The sequence below is a fragment of the Podarcis vaucheri genome (genome assembly GCF_965113315.1).
Source record: "Podarcis vaucheri genome assembly, chromosome: 4".
In the NCBI taxonomy this organism is placed as follows: domain Eukaryota; kingdom Metazoa; phylum Chordata; class Lepidosauria; order Squamata; family Lacertidae; genus Podarcis; species Podarcis vaucheri.
The window spans coordinates 24,170,177-24,191,634 of record NC_138762.1 but is presented as its reverse complement, the minus strand read 5'-3'; the positions used below and the strand labels follow the sequence as shown (position 1 = coordinate 24,191,634).

At 39.7% G+C, this 21,458-nt stretch overlaps 1 protein-coding gene across 2 annotated transcripts in view; it reads right to left on the bottom strand.

The window, feature by feature from the left end:
- Positions 1 to 1,833: 1,833 nt before the first annotated feature.
- The window catches only part of CUL5 (cullin 5), a 36,768-nt gene continuing 17,143 nt past the window's right edge, over positions 1,834 to 21,458 (bottom strand). For both annotated transcript variants that reach the window (XM_082219222.1, XM_082219223.1), the window contains 11 exons: positions 18,496 to 18,626; positions 16,987 to 17,094; positions 14,716 to 14,780; positions 13,836 to 13,968; positions 11,962 to 12,093; positions 10,457 to 10,580; positions 10,122 to 10,297; positions 9,836 to 9,997; positions 8,283 to 8,401; positions 7,368 to 7,491; positions 1,834 to 5,806 (listed from right to left, as the gene is read on the bottom strand). In XM_082219222.1, coding sequence (XP_082075348.1) covers positions 5,612 to 5,806; positions 7,368 to 7,491; positions 8,283 to 8,401; positions 9,836 to 9,997; positions 10,122 to 10,297; positions 10,457 to 10,580; positions 11,962 to 12,093; positions 13,836 to 13,968; positions 14,716 to 14,780; positions 16,987 to 17,094; positions 18,496 to 18,626 — 1,469 coding nt within the window. In that variant the 3' untranslated portion in view covers positions 1,834 to 5,611. The remainder of the gene's footprint in view (positions 5,807 to 7,367; positions 7,492 to 8,282; positions 8,402 to 9,835; positions 9,998 to 10,121; positions 10,298 to 10,456; positions 10,581 to 11,961; positions 12,094 to 13,835; positions 13,969 to 14,715; positions 14,781 to 16,986; positions 17,095 to 18,495; positions 18,627 to 21,458) is intronic.

Below are 21,458 nucleotides of genomic sequence, written 5' to 3'. Positions count from 1 at the left end.
GATCTGTTCTTCCAGTGAGCACTCAGGGCTGATTTCCTTCAGAATGGAGAGGTTTGATCTTCTTGCAGTCCATGGGACTCTCAAGAGTCTCCTCCAGCACCATAATTCAAAAGCATCAATTCTTCGGCGATCAGCCTTCTTTATGGTCCAGCTCTCACTTCCATACATCACTACTGGGAAAACCATGGCTTTTACTATACGGACCTTTGTTGGCAAGGTGATGTCTCTGCTTTTTAAGATGTTGTCTAGGCTTGCCATCGCCTTTCTCCCAAGGAGCAGGCATCTTTTAATTTCGTGACTGCTGTCACCATCTGCACTGATCATGGAGCCCAAGAAAGTAAAATCTCTCACTGCCTCCATTTCTTCCCCATCTATTTGCCAGGAGGTGATGGGCCCAGTGGCCATGATCTTCGTTTTTTTGATGTTGAGCTTCAGACCATATTTTGCGCTCTCCTCTTTCACCCTCATTAAAAGGTTCTTTAATTCCTCTTCACTTTCTGCCATCAAGGTTGTGTCATCTGCATATCTGAGGTTGTTGATATTTCTTCCGGCAATCTTAATTCCGGCTTGGGATTCATCCAGCCCAGCCTTTCGCATGATGAATTCTGCATAGAAGTTAAATAAGCAGGGAGACAATATACAGCCTTGCCGTACTCCTTTCCCAATTCTCATTAAGTCAAACACACACATCTCACACTGCCTTGTATACCATCGAATTCCTGTCTTGTTTTGTTTTGGGAGGGAAAAGATGTTCAGGAGTGTCAGAACCAGCCTTCTGGACCCAGCCTAAAAGCTGTTTTAAAAAACACTGAAATGATCCAATGTTTCATCGACATTTGCTGCAATACAGAAAACAGAAGATTACATTGTGGACTCCAATGAGTCGTAGTACAGGTTGTAAAAGAAGATTAGGCAATAAAACTGAAGTTTTTGTAAACTCTTTTTATATGACAGGTGTGGAGCTATGTAAATGTTATTTTAGCAAACTTCCAAGAATATAATAATGGAACAGGATGAAACGACCACTTCATGCATAGTAAATCCCTTTATAAAAGTACTTGTGTGTCATATATGCATCATCATGTAAAAAATGGCTGTGATCCAAAGAGCTACTTGTTAAAATAAATTGCTTAAAGGATAAGCCATACATCAGTCTTCCACGTCTTGGTAGACTACAGTACTGCCTCCAAGTGCCTCAACTACAGCTGGAATTTCTTTCATCTCTTAACATGAAAGGGAATTTTTTCTCAAATTTAAGTGTTCAGTCTACTAGTGCTGTACTGCTCAAATTTCTGAAAAAATAAAATGTCATTGGGTGTCACCAGATCAATCACAAATCCAAACTGTCCATGGAACTGAAGGCAATATAACCAAGTACCAAAGCGACATAAATTGAGTAAGCAGCACTAGATAGCAGTGGGAAAGTATTGATTTTTAATAGTAACTTGCAATCCAAATCTAGTTTAAAATTTCAATTACTTTGCAGTACTGTACCGTTTACACAGGGTGCTTGTACTAAAAAGGTAGTAAACTTCTGTTACATAGAAAGAACTGATAATTAGGTGCTGTGGATTTGGATCAGATTATATTGCTGCACTGCTGTCTGACAAGGCAGTTGTACGTGCCATGCATATAGCCAGTACAAATGCATATCCCTGTAATAATGCTCAGACAGATCCCTTGGAACCTATGTGGTGTTAAATGCTGATGAAAACACTTATTCATACCTTGGACTAGCTTGGGATTTCAAAACAACTGATGGTAGTCTAGGAACACTAATGGACTGTGCTTAATTCCCATTTTCAAAAGGTTCTGAAGATAACACCAAAAATATTTTGTGGTTTTTTATAATATTTTATATTACATTTTTATTTTGCAAGAAAATAAATTATACAACTTAAAAAATAAAATCCAAAAATTAAGCAGTACATCAAAATAGTTCAGCCGGACTGCCATACAAGAAGAAACTGCTACCAGTCAAAATTGTACAGCATTATTTCAGTATGTAGTGGCACACATTCAAAACTGTAAATAACCATATGTAGATGGATATTACAACCTAGGAAACTCATGTTTGCGCTGCACTCCAGGCTACATATAGTCTATTAAAACAGGAAAGCTCTTGTGTATTGTTTTATTTCACAAATATGACCTTGAATTTACAAAGATAGGATCCCAGCTAGTTCCATGAAAATAGAAAATAGTTTTGCGCTTAAGATACCAAATCTTTCCATGAAGCTATCAAATATTTCTCTCAGCTGCATTTTTTAAAATTTGTACCTTTTACAACGGATACTGTAATGCAAATAAATCCAAAGTATTCAACTACCCGGGCCATGTTACTTTCTTTCCCCCCAAAAGGCCACCACTCAAACTTAAGTTAAACTACACTATGCTCCAACAACAGGTTTAAACAAATGAATAGGTAGAAAACAAGGGACACCAGTAGGATAAAGGGGGGAAATGGAAGACTTCAAAATTAAGTATGAACCTCATATGTTGTGACAATTTTTTTTGTTTTTTTTAACAACAATGTTTAAAATCAATGCAACCTACATTATTTTTCACATCTAGAGTATTACTTAATACAAACCACAATGGCAGTGCTTGTGGCAACATACATTTTTCAGAAGCAGCACCTCTTTATGCTAGGTCTTTGGAGAAAAATATCCAAAGCTAAAAATCAAGCTTTAAAAGTACCATGTTGCCATATTGCAATGACTGATGATTCAATTCATTCTTAGATTTGGATGTTTTCCTATTTCTGCATACATTTTTAAACCAGTTTGTTTCTCTTCCTGATAACCTTTAGCCTTAAGGGCATCTTGGTGAAAAGTGTCCTGACAAGAGAACGCTAAATGTGATTCTGCAGCTGTAAGGAAATTGCTGGTGTGATTTTTCAGATTCAGTGTTTTACATGACATCCTGATCCAATGTACACAAAAAGAAAAGAAAAAACTGAACAAAGTTATAGGCACATTGTCCGTTGTAATTCCCCTGGTCCTAGAAACATTTAGGTACCTTGTGTAAGAAATAACCGTAAGAGATGGAGACGCAAGGGCACTGTGAATTTTGCTGCTATGTAAATGAGCAAGACAGACTCTCACTGGCAAGATCCAAACAGCCTCATGTGATCCTTAAAGTGCTTCTGCATGTGGATGGGTTTTCTGAGGTTTTTTCCTTTTCTTTTTCTTTTTGGCAATTTTCCTTTTGAAGTACAGGCCACTGTACTGCACTCTTTTTAGGGAGAACAAGGGGCTGATGGGAGGGCTTTATGAAAAGTCACAAATGAAGTCCATGGTGGTCATTTACATCCTAGCCACTAATTCCAAAGTTCTAAAGTATTTGCACTGCTAGGAATAAAAAGAGGGAAAGGAGTATTTTTTGACAATCAGGCTGCTAGTGTCTGAACGATACCAAGAAATTAAATATGAAGTTTAAAGCTGGTTTTATATTTAATGTGTCATGCCTACTGCCTCCAATACAAATTAATGGGAAGCATACAATTCAAAAGCACTCTCATCAAAGTATTCAAGAAATATGTACAAATATTTTAAAAAATTACTTGCCCTTTTCTACCCATTTCCAAACCAACTTCCAAACCAAATGCAGTTTTAGAAACCCTGTAGCATGTAGACTTCTGGGGGATCAATTTTAGTTGTCTTTCCCTTTAACAAGGAGTGCTTGACAAGTATGTAAAACTTTTTTTTAATTCTTGCCCATAAAATTTTGATGCTGAAATTCAACAATTCTATGTTAACTTGGAAGTTAACTTTATGTCAACTCTATGTTAATTTTTAAAAAATATTATCCTCTGATCCACAATAAAAATGCGCACATTAAGTGCAGAAAGTGAGGTTTTTAAATCACTGCCTGTTTTCATCTGCCACTTTTGCATTTCCATGCAAGTTTGTCAGTCTCTGCCATCCCAAAGCACATACAGTTCCCCCACCCACACTGGTATGTTATTTATGATCACTTAAGGGCGCCAGTACCAACCTCTATCTGTGGATGGGTAGACTTACCTTTGGAGCCCCATTATAGGTAACATACAGCAACCATTTCCAATTTCACTCTGCCTACACAGCTATCTGTATTTCACTTTCCAACCTGTAAGCATAATCACTAACTTTAAGAAGGAAAGACAATTGCTCTATACTGCTAAAAGTTTAAAGGCTGTTTTGCAACATTGCTTTCCCCAGGCATAACGTTTAGGAATAGGGTATGGTAAAAGCTAAACTGGCGTTAGGTAATTTCCCCCACACACACTAGTAATGCTGAGGCAGGAAGCTCAACTCTTCATGGACATTTTAAAGCAGCTGGAGACTTGGCAGTTAACTCTGAAAATGACTAGCATCTGCTGTGGTGTGGCAGTTCTCTTGCCCTCAGTAAAGCACTCTTTAGCCCTAAGCCTTAATGTGCATTGCTTTAAGTCTCTGGAAGATTTTTATCAAGGGAAGGGGGGGGGAATGAGCACATTCCACCAGTGGGGGCTCCTACTCACCGAAACAAATGGAAGCTGGGTGGCAGCATTTTTTTCTTTTTTGTAGAACAGTCAGATTTATGACAATCTGTCAGCATATATATGTGGAGCTGGTCTAGGAGGTCAAATAATTATCTTATTCCACACAGTTGATCCCCCCACCCCCCGCCAGAGTAGAACTGTATTTAAAAAAAAAATGTAACATTTAGAGATTTTCAAATAAATAATCAAGGAAGAAATATATAGGGATTGTCAAAATGTTAATTCCTATTTTGGATAAGTTGTGCACTGGCTATTTTTAATGCATTCAGATTTACGCAAGCATACTATATTAAATGTACAAAGAGATACACTTAATATTTCATTTTGTTTCACCATAAACAGATCCATCCATGAAACACAGTTCTTAAGGGTGAAGCCATAATCAAGAGAAAGCAACACCTCTTATTTTAAAAAGGAGGGGAATGAAGTCATCTGTCCAAGAAACAAATGTTTACCCAAGTTTTATAAAGAAAAGTGACAAACAGGATATATCCTGCTTAACATCACTTGTGTCTCAGTATCCAAATTCAGTTATACTGAAGCACTTTGCTTGAGCCCAAAGATAAATATGTATCTTCAGCTGTGATGCTATTTGTGTCTTGCTCAAATATTGTACATAAAAATGGATCAAAAGGAGGCTGTTGATCCAAAACACAAAGTGTGAACTGCTACATCTAGTCCTACTTGCTGCTTTCTTAAAAATGTGACAACCCTCAGTGCATGGGTTTTGAAGATATTTTCCTTGTGCAAGGTACTGTTCATCTAGAAACCCTAAATCTGTTCTCTTCCAGGTGGGTACAATTGAAATCTAAAAAAATATCACAACGGGCTCTCAATGAATGCAAAGTTTCCCCACAAAAACAGCATGCTGTTAAAAACCTGTGCAACATGAAGGGAACGCCATCATGCTAGCTGAAAAAAAAGGTTGGCAAAACAAAGTCCTCTGGTAAGGTAAGGCAGGGATTTGAATATGTAATGCAAGTCAAACAAGTCCTCTCTCAGCACAGTTCATTTTCTTGTAGTTGTCTGCTCAAGCCATCTCCAATGCACATTTCCTTGGCATCTTCCAGTAAGAGAGTCTTCAAGCTATGCCATGTATATAAAAGTGTTGATATCTGATTCATCTCTTCTGATATATTTGTGTTCTATAAGCCATTCAATCTGCTCTTTTATCATTTTCTTCTGTGGCAAGAACATGTTCTTTAATATCTCTACTAGTTCAGTCTGAAGCTGAGCATTAGTAATTTTCTTCCTCATTTTCATTATTTGGATGATAGCCTCCTAAGCAAGGAAAAAAGGAAAGAAAAAGCACTTTGGGTGTGTGTTGTACAAGGCTAACAAACCAAATCTATTTAACTGGTTGGCAAAGAAGACAGTCAATTTCATAAGCATCACTTTGTAAATCACAGGATTTTGAAGACTAGGGCTACCTATTATATTAACTGAAAAGAACAGCCAACTTAGCTTAAGACACACCCCTCATTTTAGATCTGTACTTACCAGCTTAGCTGCATTCACATGGACTGCTTTAGCAACATAGTTAGCAATTATTTATTTGTTTACCTTTATCTGTTTATATTTAAAAGCATTCCTAATGTTAAGCAAATATTTAAAAATCTCTTAAGCAGTATACAAATATACATAAACGATAAAAGCAACAAAACAATGTAATAGACCTCTTCAGATATTGCCTTCAGAGTTGCTAGACACAGTCACAGCAACCAAGAAAAGAAAACATTTTGTACTAACACAAGACAAAGTTGCAACTATGCTGGTAAAAGTGAAGGTCAAACAGGGTTCTACCATTTTATTTTAATATCATAAAAGCCTGCAGGGGTATGAGTAATGGCAGAGGGCAGTTTGTGAGAATAACACTTAGCCTCTCTAAGCTAACATATTACATATATGCATACTGGAGAGGATCATGTAAGTTGTGAATTTTCACTTAAAAGATTTGGGACTAAGATTATCATTATTAAGCAGGCTCAGACATTCACCCTGAAAGCTAAGTTCTTAGAAGTTGTAGGGCATGGGAATCAGCATCTCATGAATGCTACTGTAAGTGAGCCAGGGGTTTGAAACTACCAATGTATGGTCAAACAGGACAGAAGGAATATAGAAATTAATTAAACAAAGCACACACATTGCCGCTGGGCAGCAGTGAGTGCACATCCCCAAGGCCCTGGAACACACCACACATAGATTTCTGCTAGGGTGACTCTACAAATCAACCTGTTTTGTCAGTGTGGCACTACCAAGGTTACATAGTTTTGATGACACATTTAGGTATGAATGCTGACTTTGAAATTTCAGAAAGCAAGGATGACACTCTTCCAAGCATATCTTAGAATGACAAGACCGTTTCCTTTTTATTTCTATTAAAATCGAAGTAGTTGAATTCTGCATCCCATATCACCATTTGTGTGCCAATGGAAACGCATAAAGCACACGGTCCTAGAGATCCACAGCAATTTTGCAACTCAGTCCCTGTTCCTATGTTGTGAATAAGAACATTTGCTTCTGTTCATGTTGCCCTTTGCGGCTTTGCACCTGTGTAGCTTGGTGCAAAACAGATTTTCACCTGCCTGCATTGTGGAGCCCTTTTGATCACAAAGTCAGATAGTTAAACATGAATTTCCACATCCTACAGTGACAGATCTACTCTTCATTTAATTAGATACACTGTAAAGGAAGGCAAAAACAAGCTGTCAGGTATTGAAGTACTTCAGACTTCAAGAGCATACACAGAGATCATACTTGTAGTAGTGTAAAAAAAATAATCACAGAGTTGAACAGTTAGCAAAGTGAATCAAAGCCAGAAGGTTATATAGGATTAACGTACCTGCGTCCGTAATATTCTTAACTGGACTATCCCTTCATTTTCCTCTTCTCGCATTCTCTCTGTAGTTAATTGAAGTCTACCAATTAGGTTTATCTTACCTCTCTTTTGAACTTTTGCATTTTTTCTGAAATAATTAAGAATGAGATGAAGCAAAATATATAGGATATGCAAGATGCTTTCACTGCTTAGTCCTAATCCAAAGAGACTCTCCAAGATTTCAGGAAAAGCTATTTCTGAGTGATAATGCTCAACAAGCTTTATTATGATTAGGATTATCATCATTACAATTACCTGCCCTTCACCCTAAGATCCCAGGGCAGGTGACAACAATTAAACCACAACACAAATATTAAAACACAATCATTACACTATGCTAAGAACAATTCAAAACAAATTTAAAACTTACAAAAATAAAGTGGGTCCTAAAATGGTGCATCTCAAGTGTCAAAAACAAGGGTAAAAAGGTGCATTTAATTGGGGGCACTGGGGACTCAACCAAAGTGTTGTATTCTACCGCTATAAATATAGGTATCTCCCAACTTGCAGGTGTTCAACCCGTGCGTATACACATCAGCAACTTGTTGTAACTTGCCAAAATGAAGAATATTTATAACAAAATTCTGACCTCTACAAAAGGACTTGGTTAAACATGTTTCCCAAGTACATCATGAAAAATATCAAGAATGAAAACATTTGAATTTCTTCCTATAAGTAGGATATAAGATATAAGAACATTTCAAACCTGATAGGCCAATGCCAAAACATTCAATCTCAATTAACTGTGAAAAGGTCAACTATTTTAAGTTTTGCTCTGATATGATCCATCTCCGAAATGAAATCTAAGTATTGTTGGACCAAAAATTGTCCTTCATCTTCTACAAAGCACTTAAGGAATAAACCAATTCTACATCTTACATTAAGCTGAACTCCTGGTTCACTGAGAAGAGGGTTCCTTCAGTAAAGTCTTTGGGTGAGTTGACTTGAGGTTCATATGACAAAACCTGACGTTTCAACTTTGGAAATGCTACAAGCGACTGTTGAGAAGAAAGGTGAGAGTGAGTGAGTGAATGATACACACCATGAAAATAAACTTTCCGGTGAAATTATGGCAAATCCGCAGTATTTGTCATGCTATCTGTTTGCTAGATACAAACAGCAGAGAAATCCTGTTTTATTTTAACAAGCTGCTAAAACGGAACAATTCTTATACACATTCTCATGGCAAGCAAAGCAATTGTGAACAATGGAACGATGAAAGCTAAATAACATACAAATACTTTGAATAAAGCTGTCCCTAACTCTTTGACAATACTCTTAGCAAAAGAAAAGTATAAAAGTCGCTCTTGCACCTAACTGAGTTATTAAAAACTTATGGGTTGTATCCAGCCTTGTTATTTAGCTAATGGCAAGACTTTGGTTAAGGCTTGGTTCTGTCACTGAAATGTAGAGGGAATAAATTTATTCACAGAAAAGAGAATTAAGAGTCCGAGCGAATGTAAAAAGTAGGTGATGTCTGCATATCTGGACAACTTTTTCTGGAGCAGTGATTGCATAAGCAACCATAATAGACTGCCCACCCCCAACCATACAAAAAAGCCCTGAAGAAAAGTCCATCTCCAACTGCTGCACAGAGCCAATATTACTTGGCAAGTTGTAATCATGTTTAACTACCAGCAGATGAAATGCACACCTGACCACTTTTTCATCACTATGTTGGAACTGTGAGATATAGCCTCCCTTCCCCTTTACACTGAGAACAACCTGTTTTGATCAAAAACATATGAATCATCATCAATAATTCTAACCATAAAAAGGCAGTATAAAAATAAGACAGGAAATATGACAACTCTTAAAGTTCAACAACATTCATAGCTACAGTATTCTCTCTCGCCTCTTCATTAACTGTTGCCCAACCAACTTACAAATTCCATACAAGTTTTTTTTTTGTTTTTTTTTTTGTCTATTCTATTGTGGTTTTAACTTTCTGGGTGTTTTAAGTTATGATTGTAAATATTTTAGTGATAAATTTTATGACATAAACAAACAAACTGTCCTGGAAACAAAAGAGGGAGGGAATCACAGACCTCAGCTGCTCTGTGTTCTGTCCTGCCATAGGGCCTACTGACACCAACAGCACTGTTCTGTTATTTGTTCTATTGTGATTTTATTAACGTATTTTGTTTTTACCCCTCAGTCACCTTGGAATGGTGTGTATCCTTAATAGTGAAACATAAATAACAATAAATAAGACTTGACTTAACATTAAGACTACCAAACCAATTTCCCAGAAAAGATTGTTCAGGAATTATGCACAATTATCACCCTCTCAATATTATGATGGTTTACTTTTAGGTGGCTTGATTTTACTTAAAAAGCATAACAAATTGAGCTTTGCTTCAAAATTATCCACCCAACACTCACACCCTTGTCCTATAAATAAAAGTAAGTTTAAAAATCTGGGCACATACCCACAAAGTTCTCCTGAGCTCAGCATCAGGGAGTTCTGTTGCCAGTTTAAGGTTTTCAAAGCTGATCTTCTCTCGGGGTCTTTGGTTCCAGGCAAAAAGCACAGCCAGCTGAAACGTTGTTACCTCCAAGTCATACTGGCCAACTTCATTCTTAAAAGTTATCTGTTAAAGGGACCAAAAATTATCCATGAACTGTACTTAAGTACAGACTTGTCTCCAGCTCACCAAGACCAAGTACATATTTACATAAATACAGAACAGAAGTGACTGGCACATGCATACATACAATTCCATTGGACATAAGGTGATGCCAGTGAAGTTTCCTGCCGCTGTGGTTCTTTTTGTAGAACTCTTCCACCTCAGGGATGAGATCTTCTAATTCCGTGGGCAGCGATACAAAAACCTTTTCAGAACTTCTGGACCAGGCCCCAGCATTCAAAATTTTGATATTCACAGAATCCGCTGTACGAACAAACACCCAGATGAATTCCAAATCAGAATGTAAGTCACACATAGCTAACAGCAAAATATCTCTGACAGGTTAGCACAATAAAGAAACTGACTCTTTTCATGGTGGAGTTAAGCAGTGTTATTCTATGTAACATAGGAAAACAAGAGTACCTGGTAGGGCCAGCTTATTATTTTTGTGCATTTCCTTGAAAGCCTGGTTCAAATCTTCAGATACTTTGATATCCTGGAACATTCTTGCCAGCTTATTTACATAATCTGCTGGCATACCTACTTCCTGCATAAAGAGATGGCAAATTAAATGTAGGCACAATAGGATCTTTAAAAGGAAGGGGTTGTACTGCACAGTAGCATTCTATTTTTCAAATGTAGTTAATTCAAAAGGTATAACCTGCATAGACAATATACATATACACCCGCCCGCCCCCGGTGCTTGACAGCTACATGGGCTTATCAGATAATGGAAAATCAGATGGTCTCAAGTGGGATGAAGCAGCATGTTGATGAATGTAAGCCTGGAAAACACCAGCTAGTATGGCCTTAGTAACTACTACATTTGGCAATGTCCAATGATCAGCTCTGCACATCTAACACAGCAAGTCTGAAAATATCTGTTATGTGAATTTGCATAGCTATATGAGAAACAGTTAGGGCTCTATTTCCCCTCCACAAAGTTTCTTGGGGTTGGATACCATTATGATGCAATTTGTTTACCTACAAATGACTTGGACAGAAACAAGAGTTTAGCCTCCAGTCCCATTATATAGGCAGACATTATTTCTTTCAGGAAATGAGTAACTCTGCAAGCCTCCAGGGAGACTGCCCCCAAAGTTCCTGCATCAGTCAAAAGTCTTCCAAGGGGTTAACTCACTTACTGAAGGAAGGGGTGCCTACTAACTTCTTCAGGGAGGGGGAAACAAACTCTCATATGAGATGCAGCTGCCTAGAAAAGAGAGCCATGCAATGCTCACAGAGTCCCATGGAGAGGACTGGCAGTGGCTGGAGCTAATGTAAAGGCCACCACTTGGCCATCGTGTATATAAATAGCTGTTATATCATCATAAAGAACTTATATCATCATAAGGAACTTAATCTAATTAAATTATGAGTCCTGTGGCTTATTCTGAGAGATTTTGTTTTACAGAAAATACTGCAAGCCTAAGTCTTATGAAACAGAGCTTACTACTAATTTTCAATATTTTAACTTTTTAAAATACTTAATTTTAAACATAAAGGCCTATTCTAAGAAGGGAATTCAATAGCACACATCCAATTTGCAGTGCTGAAAAGATACTAATAGGTAGACCACGGGTAGGCAAACTAAGGCCCGGGGGCCAGATCCAGCCCAATCGCCTTCTATATGTGGCCCACAGACGGTCCGGGAATCAGCGTGTTTTTACATAAGTAGAATGTGTGCTTTTATTTAAAATGCAACTTTGGGTTATTTGTGAGGCATAGGAATTCGTTCATTTTTTCCCCTTCAAAATATAGTCCGGCCCCCCACAAGGTCTGAAGGACAGTGGACCGGCCCCCTGCTGAAAAGTTTGCTGACCCCTGAGGTAGACCCTCAATAATTTATATTTAAAACATTGATATTTGCCCTTTTTAATCAACAAACTTGGAGGAATAATAAAAACATTAGGATTTGAGATACTTACTCTCAGCCATTCTACCATATTCTCTTCTATTTCACTATCTGCTGATATATCCAATATAAGACGTCTTGTTAAATGAGCTTTGTGGTATCTCATGAAAACATCTTTGTTCTGCACATACTTGAGCACCAATAGCTGTTTAAAAAAAGCATTAGACTAGTTTCAGTGGTTGCTACTAACATCTGTTGTTACTGCACAGCCGAGCCAGGAGGTGGCAAGCTCATACTCCCAAATTGATCTTTCGGCAGTCATGCTCTATGAAATGACTACAGATATAATTATGTTCCTTCTCAAGCTATCACTGAGGAGCAAATGTGGTTTAACAACACAGTTTCACTTTTAATTGAAACATTCTGCATTTCTCCCTTTTGATCACAGCAGTATCTGGTTCTGCAAAAAGACCACACAGTAGCATTCAGAGATTAGTGTGCAATAAAAAGGTAAAGGACCCCTGACAGTTAAGTCCAGTCGCGAACGACTCTGGGGTTATGGCGCTCATCTCACTTTACTGGCCAATGGAGCTGGCATTTGTCCGCAGACAGTTTTTCCAGGTCATGTGGCCAGCATGACTAAGTCACTTCTGGCAAAACCAGAGCAGCACATGGAAACGCCGTTTACCTTCCCGCCGGAGTGGTACCTATTTATCTACTTGCACTTTGACGTGCTTTCGAACTGCTAGGTTCTTAAATTTTTCTAAAACAAAAGGTGCCAGGGCTCAAACACAACAGTACACGGGGGCTCTTTAGCTTCCTTCTCACACTACTCACATTTTAAAAAATTATTATTATTATTATTATTATTTTAATTTTGTATGCCACCCTTAACGCAAAGATCACAGGACAGTTCACAATATAAAAATTCAAAGTGGGAGGGGGGGAGTAATAAAACAGAAACAAACTAATAACTCCCCGCCCCCCGAAATAAAAAGGCAAAGTGTGTTGAAAGGGGTTGTGGGTTGGAGGATGCCAAACTTGCACAGCTGCTCCTGGCCTCACAATCCACATATTAGCATTGACACTAGGGGCAGGAAAGTTTTTCTGCAGTAACCTCCACAACTAGAGGCTGCCCTGAGCCCTCAAACTCAGTGCAATCAGAGTTCCAGGGATTTTGTGTGCAAATGCTTCTTTGAACCAATGTCTCTGCTAATGAGAGGATGGCCAAGTGGGAGAAGCTGCTAGCCATTGGGGCAGACCTAAAGGCACAATCCCACACGTTTCCAGTACATTTTGCATCTTCGCACAAGTAAAGGTAAAGGGACCCCTGACCATTATTAGGTCCAGTCGTGGCCGACTCTGGGGTTGCGGCACTCATCTCACTTTATTGTCCGAGGGAGCCGGCGTACAGCTTCTGGGTCATGTGGCCAGCATGACTAAGCTGCTTCTGGTGAACCAGAGCAGTGCACAGAAACGTCGTTTACCTTCCCGCCGGAGCGGTACCTATTTATCTACTTGCACTTTGACCTGCTTTCGAACTGCTAGGTTGGCAGGAGCAGGGACCGAGCAACGGGAGCTCACCCCGTTGTGGGGATTCGAACTGCCGACCTTCTGATTGGCAAGTCCCACGTCCCAATCTTCACACAAGTAATGCATGAAAAGAGGATTTTGTGAAAGGTCTGAACCCCACATCAGCCAACTTAAATTGCATGCAACTGTCAGACAGATTAAGGAATAATACTTAATTGTGCATAAAAGTAAGATGCTACTCTCTGCACCCAGACAGCAACTAGATTAAGAACTGAACTATTGTGGCATTGAACTCCAGTGACTGTCTCTCTCTCTGTTAATCCTGCTCTTTTTTGGAGTGATCAAAAGAAATTTTGCGGGGGGGTCACAATTGTATTTTTTTTTTCTCAGATAGAAACTAGAATCTTCACATACCACTTCTTTAAGCTTTGCTTCAATTTCTTCAGAGGTTAGTTTTTTGCTTAGCGGTGTTTTTCTCAACAACATATCACAATAATTCGCAAGCAGCTCCGGGCACTTGGACTCTGGCTGTGTTTTCAGTCCAACACTAAACGAACATGAGAAGTATTTATCACAAAATTATACTGAGCAGCCCTCAATTTGAAGTTGCACACCATTATACCAAGTCAGGCTTTGCTAATAATTAAAAAGGGGAGGACACTTCAATAAAAAGGGCAAACGTTTACACACTTTTCTTAAATTCCATTTGCTTCTTTTCCTTCCAAGGGTCCATATGTTATTTCACAGATATAATTCAAACGGAGAATAGTAATTTGTGTAAATGAGTTAGCAGAAGGGACTGTACTCAGAAAGCCAGTGCAGCACGTATGAGAGAAGATTCCAAGTTCGAAAGAATTATCAAAACAAACAGCTCCTCCTAAGATCATCACAAGCTGTGTGTGACTTAAACTCTGGGCCTGCTATTAAATGAACAATCAGAAGTTACAATAGGGAGAATATACAGTACAAAAACACCACAAGGCAGGCACTTTCATAGGACTCCTCTGAAGGTGGCTTCTTTCAGCTTCAAGATTAGGACAGTGTCAATTATGATGGAAGGATTCAGAAATTTCAAATGTTTCAAGTATTTAAACATAATGTAGCTTTGCAACTTCTAGTAATTTGATGCTTACGATTATCTGTTTATGGTAAAGGACTGAATATACAATGTCGAGCATGGGAAAGATGAATGTAAGCCCAAGGTGGCCTGGAAAACCAACTTTATATAATGAACTTGCCTAATTAACATCAAACAGAATGCAATTAGATTCAAGCCAATATTCGAAAAACTTACCCCTTCTGTTTCAATGGTAATTCAAGTTTAAATATTGTGGCATCATTAACAACAGCTTTATATGCCTAAAATAAAATGAAAACATCCATTCAACTCTCAGCACAGGAACAGATTCCAAAACCGACCATTCAAAATCTTCATCTTTCATTTCAGACATCACACAGGGCTGATTGCAAAGCTATAGTTTGGCCACTAAGAGCTCCCCAAAGATTCATGCGCTCCCCACTTTCATTGCAATATTAAGTTTGAAAGCTAAAGAGCATTAGTGGCAGCTGGCACCTATGCTTCGCTAACCAGGAAAGAGAAGGGGAAATGCACATAGGTGGGTGGAGGTTAGGTGTGTGCAAACATGCTGTCATGAAAGGTTGGACACAGAAGAATGGTAGGAGGAACCAGCTGGAAAGGTAGCAGGAACCAGCTTCCCCGAGGGAAGAAGGCTCAAAGCCTGGGTACTGGAGGTGGGCTGCCGATGGGTGGTCAGAGAGAAGACTGAAAGGAGTAGGTGTCAGAAGCTGAAGAGGTAATAGGGCTTAGTGAGTGGGGGAAGTCTGTGGCAGAGATAAGTCCAGAATCAGAGCCAGAAGCTGCAGCAGGAGAGGGGGGTGAGAGAAGCCAAGAGGCAGAGGTGAGTCAGACTGGTGAAAAAGCACGGGTGTCTCCCTCTCCTGCTGCGACTAGCTCCCCTTCCCACTGGTCTCCCAAGGACTAGGACTAGGAGAGTCTCCCAAGGACTAGGAGAGGCATTAGCAAGAGGAGCAAAAGCACAGGCAGTGTCTCAGATTCTCCAGGAAAACCCTGGAGAAGTGACAGGCAGCTGTGGACCTTCAGTCTCTGCAACTGTCTCCTGGGGCAAGACCTACTGAAGAAGAGCTGGTGTGCTCATTTAGGCCTGGCAACCCTGTGCAGACCCTGCTTTTTTCTAATAGAGAGTTCACTTACTCCAGGTGACTTACTGCTAGCTCACTCCTGACACATGCAGGGTAATCCCAATTATTAAATCAGCTGAATATGATGTCTGAACTAGCTAAACTATCCATAGAAATGTAAGAGTTTTGTTGCCTGCATTTAAAAACCTACCATTATATCAGCAGTGCACCTAGTCTTATTATATCATCATACCTTGTGATGGTATTCTCCAACATTTTATATACAGTTTATAGTTATAGGACTTTCAATTCACTACTGTCAGGGGTTCAGGAGCAGAGGCGAGGGCAAGGGAGGAAACAGAGAGCGAGGGGGAGGAGGCAGAAGAAAGGATGAGTGATGACGACGACCCGAGATCTCCGAGTCTTTCCAGTGAATCAGAAGATTCACAAAAAGGAGCACCAGTGGCCAGGGCAAGGGGGGAGACTAGGGGGACACCCCAGGAAGAAAGAGCCAGAGGGGACTCAGAGGGGAGCAGTTGGAGATCGGGACCAACGTCACCGCCAGAGAGTAGGAAAGAGGAAGAGCGCCAGGGAGCAAGCGCTGGCAGCTCGCAACAGGAGGGAGGGCACGAGTCAGGAGTGGCCACACCTTCATCGGGGAGCGAAGTGACGGTTAGACGGAAAGTGGAAGGTTGGGCGCGCGCGCCAAGTTCAAATGCACAGGAAGGTGGCGCAGTAGGCAGCCCGGAAAGGGAGCCAGGTCCTAAAGCCCGGCGCAAGGAGACAGGAGAGTCAGGGGGGTCAGCGTCAGAAGAATCCCGGAAGGAAGAGACCCAGGGGGGCAGAGGGACCCAGAGGAGAACTGTCAGGCGGAAAAGGTGGAGCAGGGCTAGGATATTAAGTTGGTGCGCAAGGGGCGGAGACTCAGACGGAGCTTCGCCGATCTAAGCATAAGACGTAGGGTTGCACGCAGCAGCTTGAGAATGGAGACTGTAACTCAATAAAGACTTTTATTTAACGATCGCTGGCTAGCGTGATCCTCTGTGAGCTAGGATCTGGAAGTAACCCTGACAACTACTATTTCTATAATCATCTTAAGAAATCCCCAACTTAGATGCTTGGGGCAATATTGACATATCATGATTAATTAGGCATGTATAGCTGTGACAGCGTCAAATGTAACTGTATTAAGTATATGATTGAAATCTTGCAATTACTTCTATATAGAGAATTATTAAGATGACAGTCAGATGCCTAGTTACTATATTTTTCATTTACATCATGCAAGTCCCATAAGCATCAATAACAAATTGTAGACTTGAAACATGAAGTATGTCATTGTGTTTTAAAACACACAATATTAAAAACTGAAACAAATGGCCAACTGAATTAATAACAATCATACCTTATCTCTGGCAGTAAGAAATCTTGGGTCATCTTGAAAAGCTTCTTTAACCAGCTTGCTAAATCGATTAAATAATGTGAGCAATTGTTCTACATACTTTTCAGAATCCTAAAAATTGAAGAAGCAAAGCAACAAAAAATAAAAAGCCAAATCTGTGAGAAAAAATAGCACATTATTATTAATCAGTGGCACTGGTAAACTAAACCAATTTTCTGTGAATTACTTATTTTCATGGAGGGTATTGAGCTCAAAAGTAATTACTTTTGCTAGATTTTATGAAGCACATTACCAATTTTAAGTTCAAACAATTTATATAAAGTTTTCTGAATTATATTCCTAAAACACATTTCTTGGAAGAACTTATATTCTACAGAAATTTCTGCTAAGTACAAACCGTTAGAACAAAGGAACAAGAACTATTCAAAATATATTAAAAATGGAAATAGTTGAGTGTTAGTGGACAATCTGACAGATATCTGGTTACTGTCAGCTTTTTGATCCATCCCTTTTTATAGACTGGAAAAGTACACCAGGTGCTTCCAATAAAACTGCTTCATTTAAGGAAGATGTCCCAGTTCTTTAGAAGGCAGAGGTGACTTTACAGGCCACCATCAATTTCAGCTACTTTTCCTATTACAAAAAAATACAATTTCACCCCAAGAAGTGATTCAGATGTTCTGCTAAACCAAAGACTGGCATTACGTGAACCACCAGCTAAAGGTTTGGGGCTTGGTGTGCCTAGTATGCATGGCAATTCACCTGGTTTGACACTAACCATGGTTTGGATGAAACTTGCTTACTAAGATTGGCCTCAAACAAGAACTGGAGGTAGGGAATTGCTGCACACAAAAGTTGGAGAGGATAAATGTACAAATCTGAGGCTTCTGACTGCTCATTCGTATCACAACTGGGAAGTCCCTCAATGGCATGCTATGTGCTAACTCTAAATGCAAATTGGAAGGCAGAGCCATGGTTAATTTCTCTACAATTAAATCTGGTGCAGGGAATTTATCTTGCCAGTGTGGTGGCAGTTCTTTTAAGATCCCCACATTCCAGGGATTTGGCTTGCTCTTAATTGTGCTGATTGCTTTGAAGCAAAGTTTCAATTTGTAATAGGAATCTTTAATTGCTTAATAACGCCAATAAAATTAAAAGCTTGCAGTTTTATTTCATGAAATTTTAAAACCCCAATGATTTTAAGGAAGCAGCAATATTTCCCTACTGTATCTAGTAAACAGCCTGGTTTTCAATTCAATTTCACACATTCATTTCAAGATTTAGTAGAGACTGTGTTCCTGGGCAAGGCAGGGACTGAAGTGGGAAGGAGCATATCATACTGGACGTAGCTGCAAACATTTGGCTGCATGATTTCTTGGGCAGTAGAAAAAGGCAACCAACACTTTGGATACCTACTTCACACCAAACTGAGAATTAGTTTTGCAAAATATTCCTGATATAAAAGGAAAGCTTTCTAAGGGTAAGGCATAAAGTCAAGAAACACCTACTTACAGTAGTAATAGTTTCAGCGGCTGCTACCATATCTGCTAATCCAGCACTAACGATATGCTCTTCCAAATCTTTTAACATAGGCTCTATTCCATTAGGAACTTTATCCATCAATGAAAACATTAGATGCAACTCTGAAGACAAAAAAAGTTGAAGAAGTCACAAGTCAATTCATCTGTAGCAAGGCATCTGGAAGCTTTATTCCAGAGAAGCTTTATTCTGTGAACCGCCCTGAGACCTCCAGGCATAGGGCAGTATATAAATTTAAATAACAATAATAATGTCTACAAATTGCAAAATGTTTGACTCATGCTCTCTTAATTGCAAAATGCTCCTCCACTTCACAAACTATCAGTGGAAATTTTATGAATAATGACTTGAGATTATCCAGTGGGTCTGCTCAGGCTTAACCTGGGCTCTGTGCAAACCACAATGTGCAAATTGGAAGCCAGCCTTGAGAATGCACACTTTCTCTCCTTCATGAAGCAATTTTCCCCTTTCCTTTCAGCATTAACCATAGTCAAAATAAAAAAAATTCCTTCCAGTAGCACCTTAAAGACCAACTAAGTTAGTTCTTGGTATGAGCTTTCGTGTGCATGCACACTTCTTCAGATATACACTGTGTATCTGAAGAAGTGTGCATGCACACGAAAGCTCATACCAAGAACTAACTTAGTTGGTCTTTAAGGTGCTACTGGAAGGAATTTTTTTATTTTGACTATGGCAGACCAACACGGCTACCTATCTGTAGCATTAACCATAGTCTTACATCACATACACACCATGGTTAATCAATACCAGGATCCTTGTAATCTAGGCTTTGAACTATGGTATATGTGTATATAAGCAGTATATAAATGTTGTGAAAATAAAGTAAAATAAAAATAAAGTAAAAGTAAAATGTTGGGAGAAGACAGAAGCACCCTGAGGCTCACAGCAATCAAAGCAGATGTGAAAGATTTTTTAAAAATCTGTATGTACTGTATTAATAAAATACACTATAGTAAAGAAAGAATAAAAAGGAATATAGTGCTGATTTTAAATAGCCAAGCTCAACCTCTGACAGAACAGGCAAGTAGGAAGTCTCTCATTATGCTACCACTGACGTGGATGAAGGGAACTTACAGAACAGTAGTAGCCATGGCCCTTTTGAGTGTGTGTGCGCTAAGATGGGGGTGAGCTGCCTGCAGAAAACATTAGCCTAGCTCTAGAAGGCTCTGCACAGGCACAGTACCAATAAATGGGACTGCACTGGGACCATGAAAGAGAACTATAGTTAACCCTTGGAAGGGAAGAGAAGAGAAACTACCTTGAGTGTCATCAGGGGGAAAGGCGGTGAAGGAAGGAAGGAAGGAAGGAAGGAAGGAAGGAAGGAAGGAAGGAAGGAAGGAAGGAAAAGGAAGAGAAGGCAGGAGAAAGAATGCATCCTCAAGGAGGACTCCTGATTTGCTGCCTACAGTCAGCCAGGGTCAGCATTACATTTTATGTAAACCACTGAGAGGTTTTTAAGAATAAGCAGTATATAATTCAAATTAAGTATGTAAAACAAATAAATCACTGAATCATTCAGGGAAGGATGCAGAGGACAGCAAAACTGTGGGGGAAGAACTGGTTTTATGGACCAGTCTTCTCCAGGACTATGCAGCGAAATTCACTGCAATAGCCCAAGTTCACTAATCAATTTCTCAATAGTTGCAAGTTCCCATAAAGTCTCACTCCCCTTGAGGAATGAAAGTTATACTTGTACGACGTTTGCTACCTTGCTATATTCAGCTCTGGACTGGTGCCAAAGAAATGCTGTCAGGATGAGAAGCCAAGCATATTTTTTAAAGGTCAGATACCTTTTGAATTCCCAGGCCTAACTGCAGATGTTTATACCATGAAAGGTGGAATCATCCATTTTGAACTAATTGCTTTTTTTAAAAAAAAAACAACACCCACAAATAACATATACCATGTTGTTGTTGTTGTTTAGTCGTTTAGTCGTGTCCGACTCTTCGTGACCCCATGGACCAGAGCACGCCAGGCACTTCTGTCCTCCACTGCCTCCCGCAGTTTGATCAAACTCATGCTGGTAGCTTCGAGAACACGGTCCCACCATCTCGTCCTCTGTCGTCCCCTTCTCCTTGTGCCCTCCATCTTTCCCAACATCAGGGTCTTTTCCAGGGAGTCCTCTCTTCTCATGAGGTGGCCAAAGTATTGGAGCCTCAGCTTCACGATCTGTCCTTCCAGTGAGCACTCAGGGCTGATTTCCTTCAGAATGGAGAGGTTTGATCTTCTTGCAGTCCATGGGACTCTCAAGAGTCTCCTCCAGCACCATAATTCAAAAGCATCAATTCTTCGGCGATCAGCCTTCTTTATGGTCCAGCTCTCACTTCCATACATCACTACTGGGAAAACCATGGCTTTTACTATACGGACCTTTGTTGGCAAGGTGATGTCTCTGCTTTTTAAGATGTTGTCTAGGCTTGCCATCGCCTTTCTCCCAAGGAGCAGGCGTCTTTTAATTTCGTGACTGCTGTCACCATCTGCACTGATCATGGAGCCCAAGAAAGTAAAATCTCTCACTGCCTCCATTTCTTCCCCATCTATTTGCCAGGAGGTGATGGGCCCCGTGGCCATGATCTTCGTTTTTTTGATGTTGAGCTTCAGACCATATTTTGCGCTCTCCTCTTTCACCCTCATTAAAAGGTTCTTTAATTCCTCTTCACTTTCTGCCATCAAGGTTGTGTCATCTGCATATCTGAGGTTGTTGATATTTCTTCCGGCAATCTTAATTCCGGCTTGGGATTCATCCAGCCCAGCCTTTCGCATGATGAATTCTGCATATAAGTTAAATAAGCAGGGAGACAATATACAGCCTTGCCGTACTCCTTTCCCAATTTGGAACCAATCAGTTGTTCCATATCCAGTTCTAACTGTAGCTTCTTGTCCCACATAGAGATTTCGCAGGAGACAGATGAGGT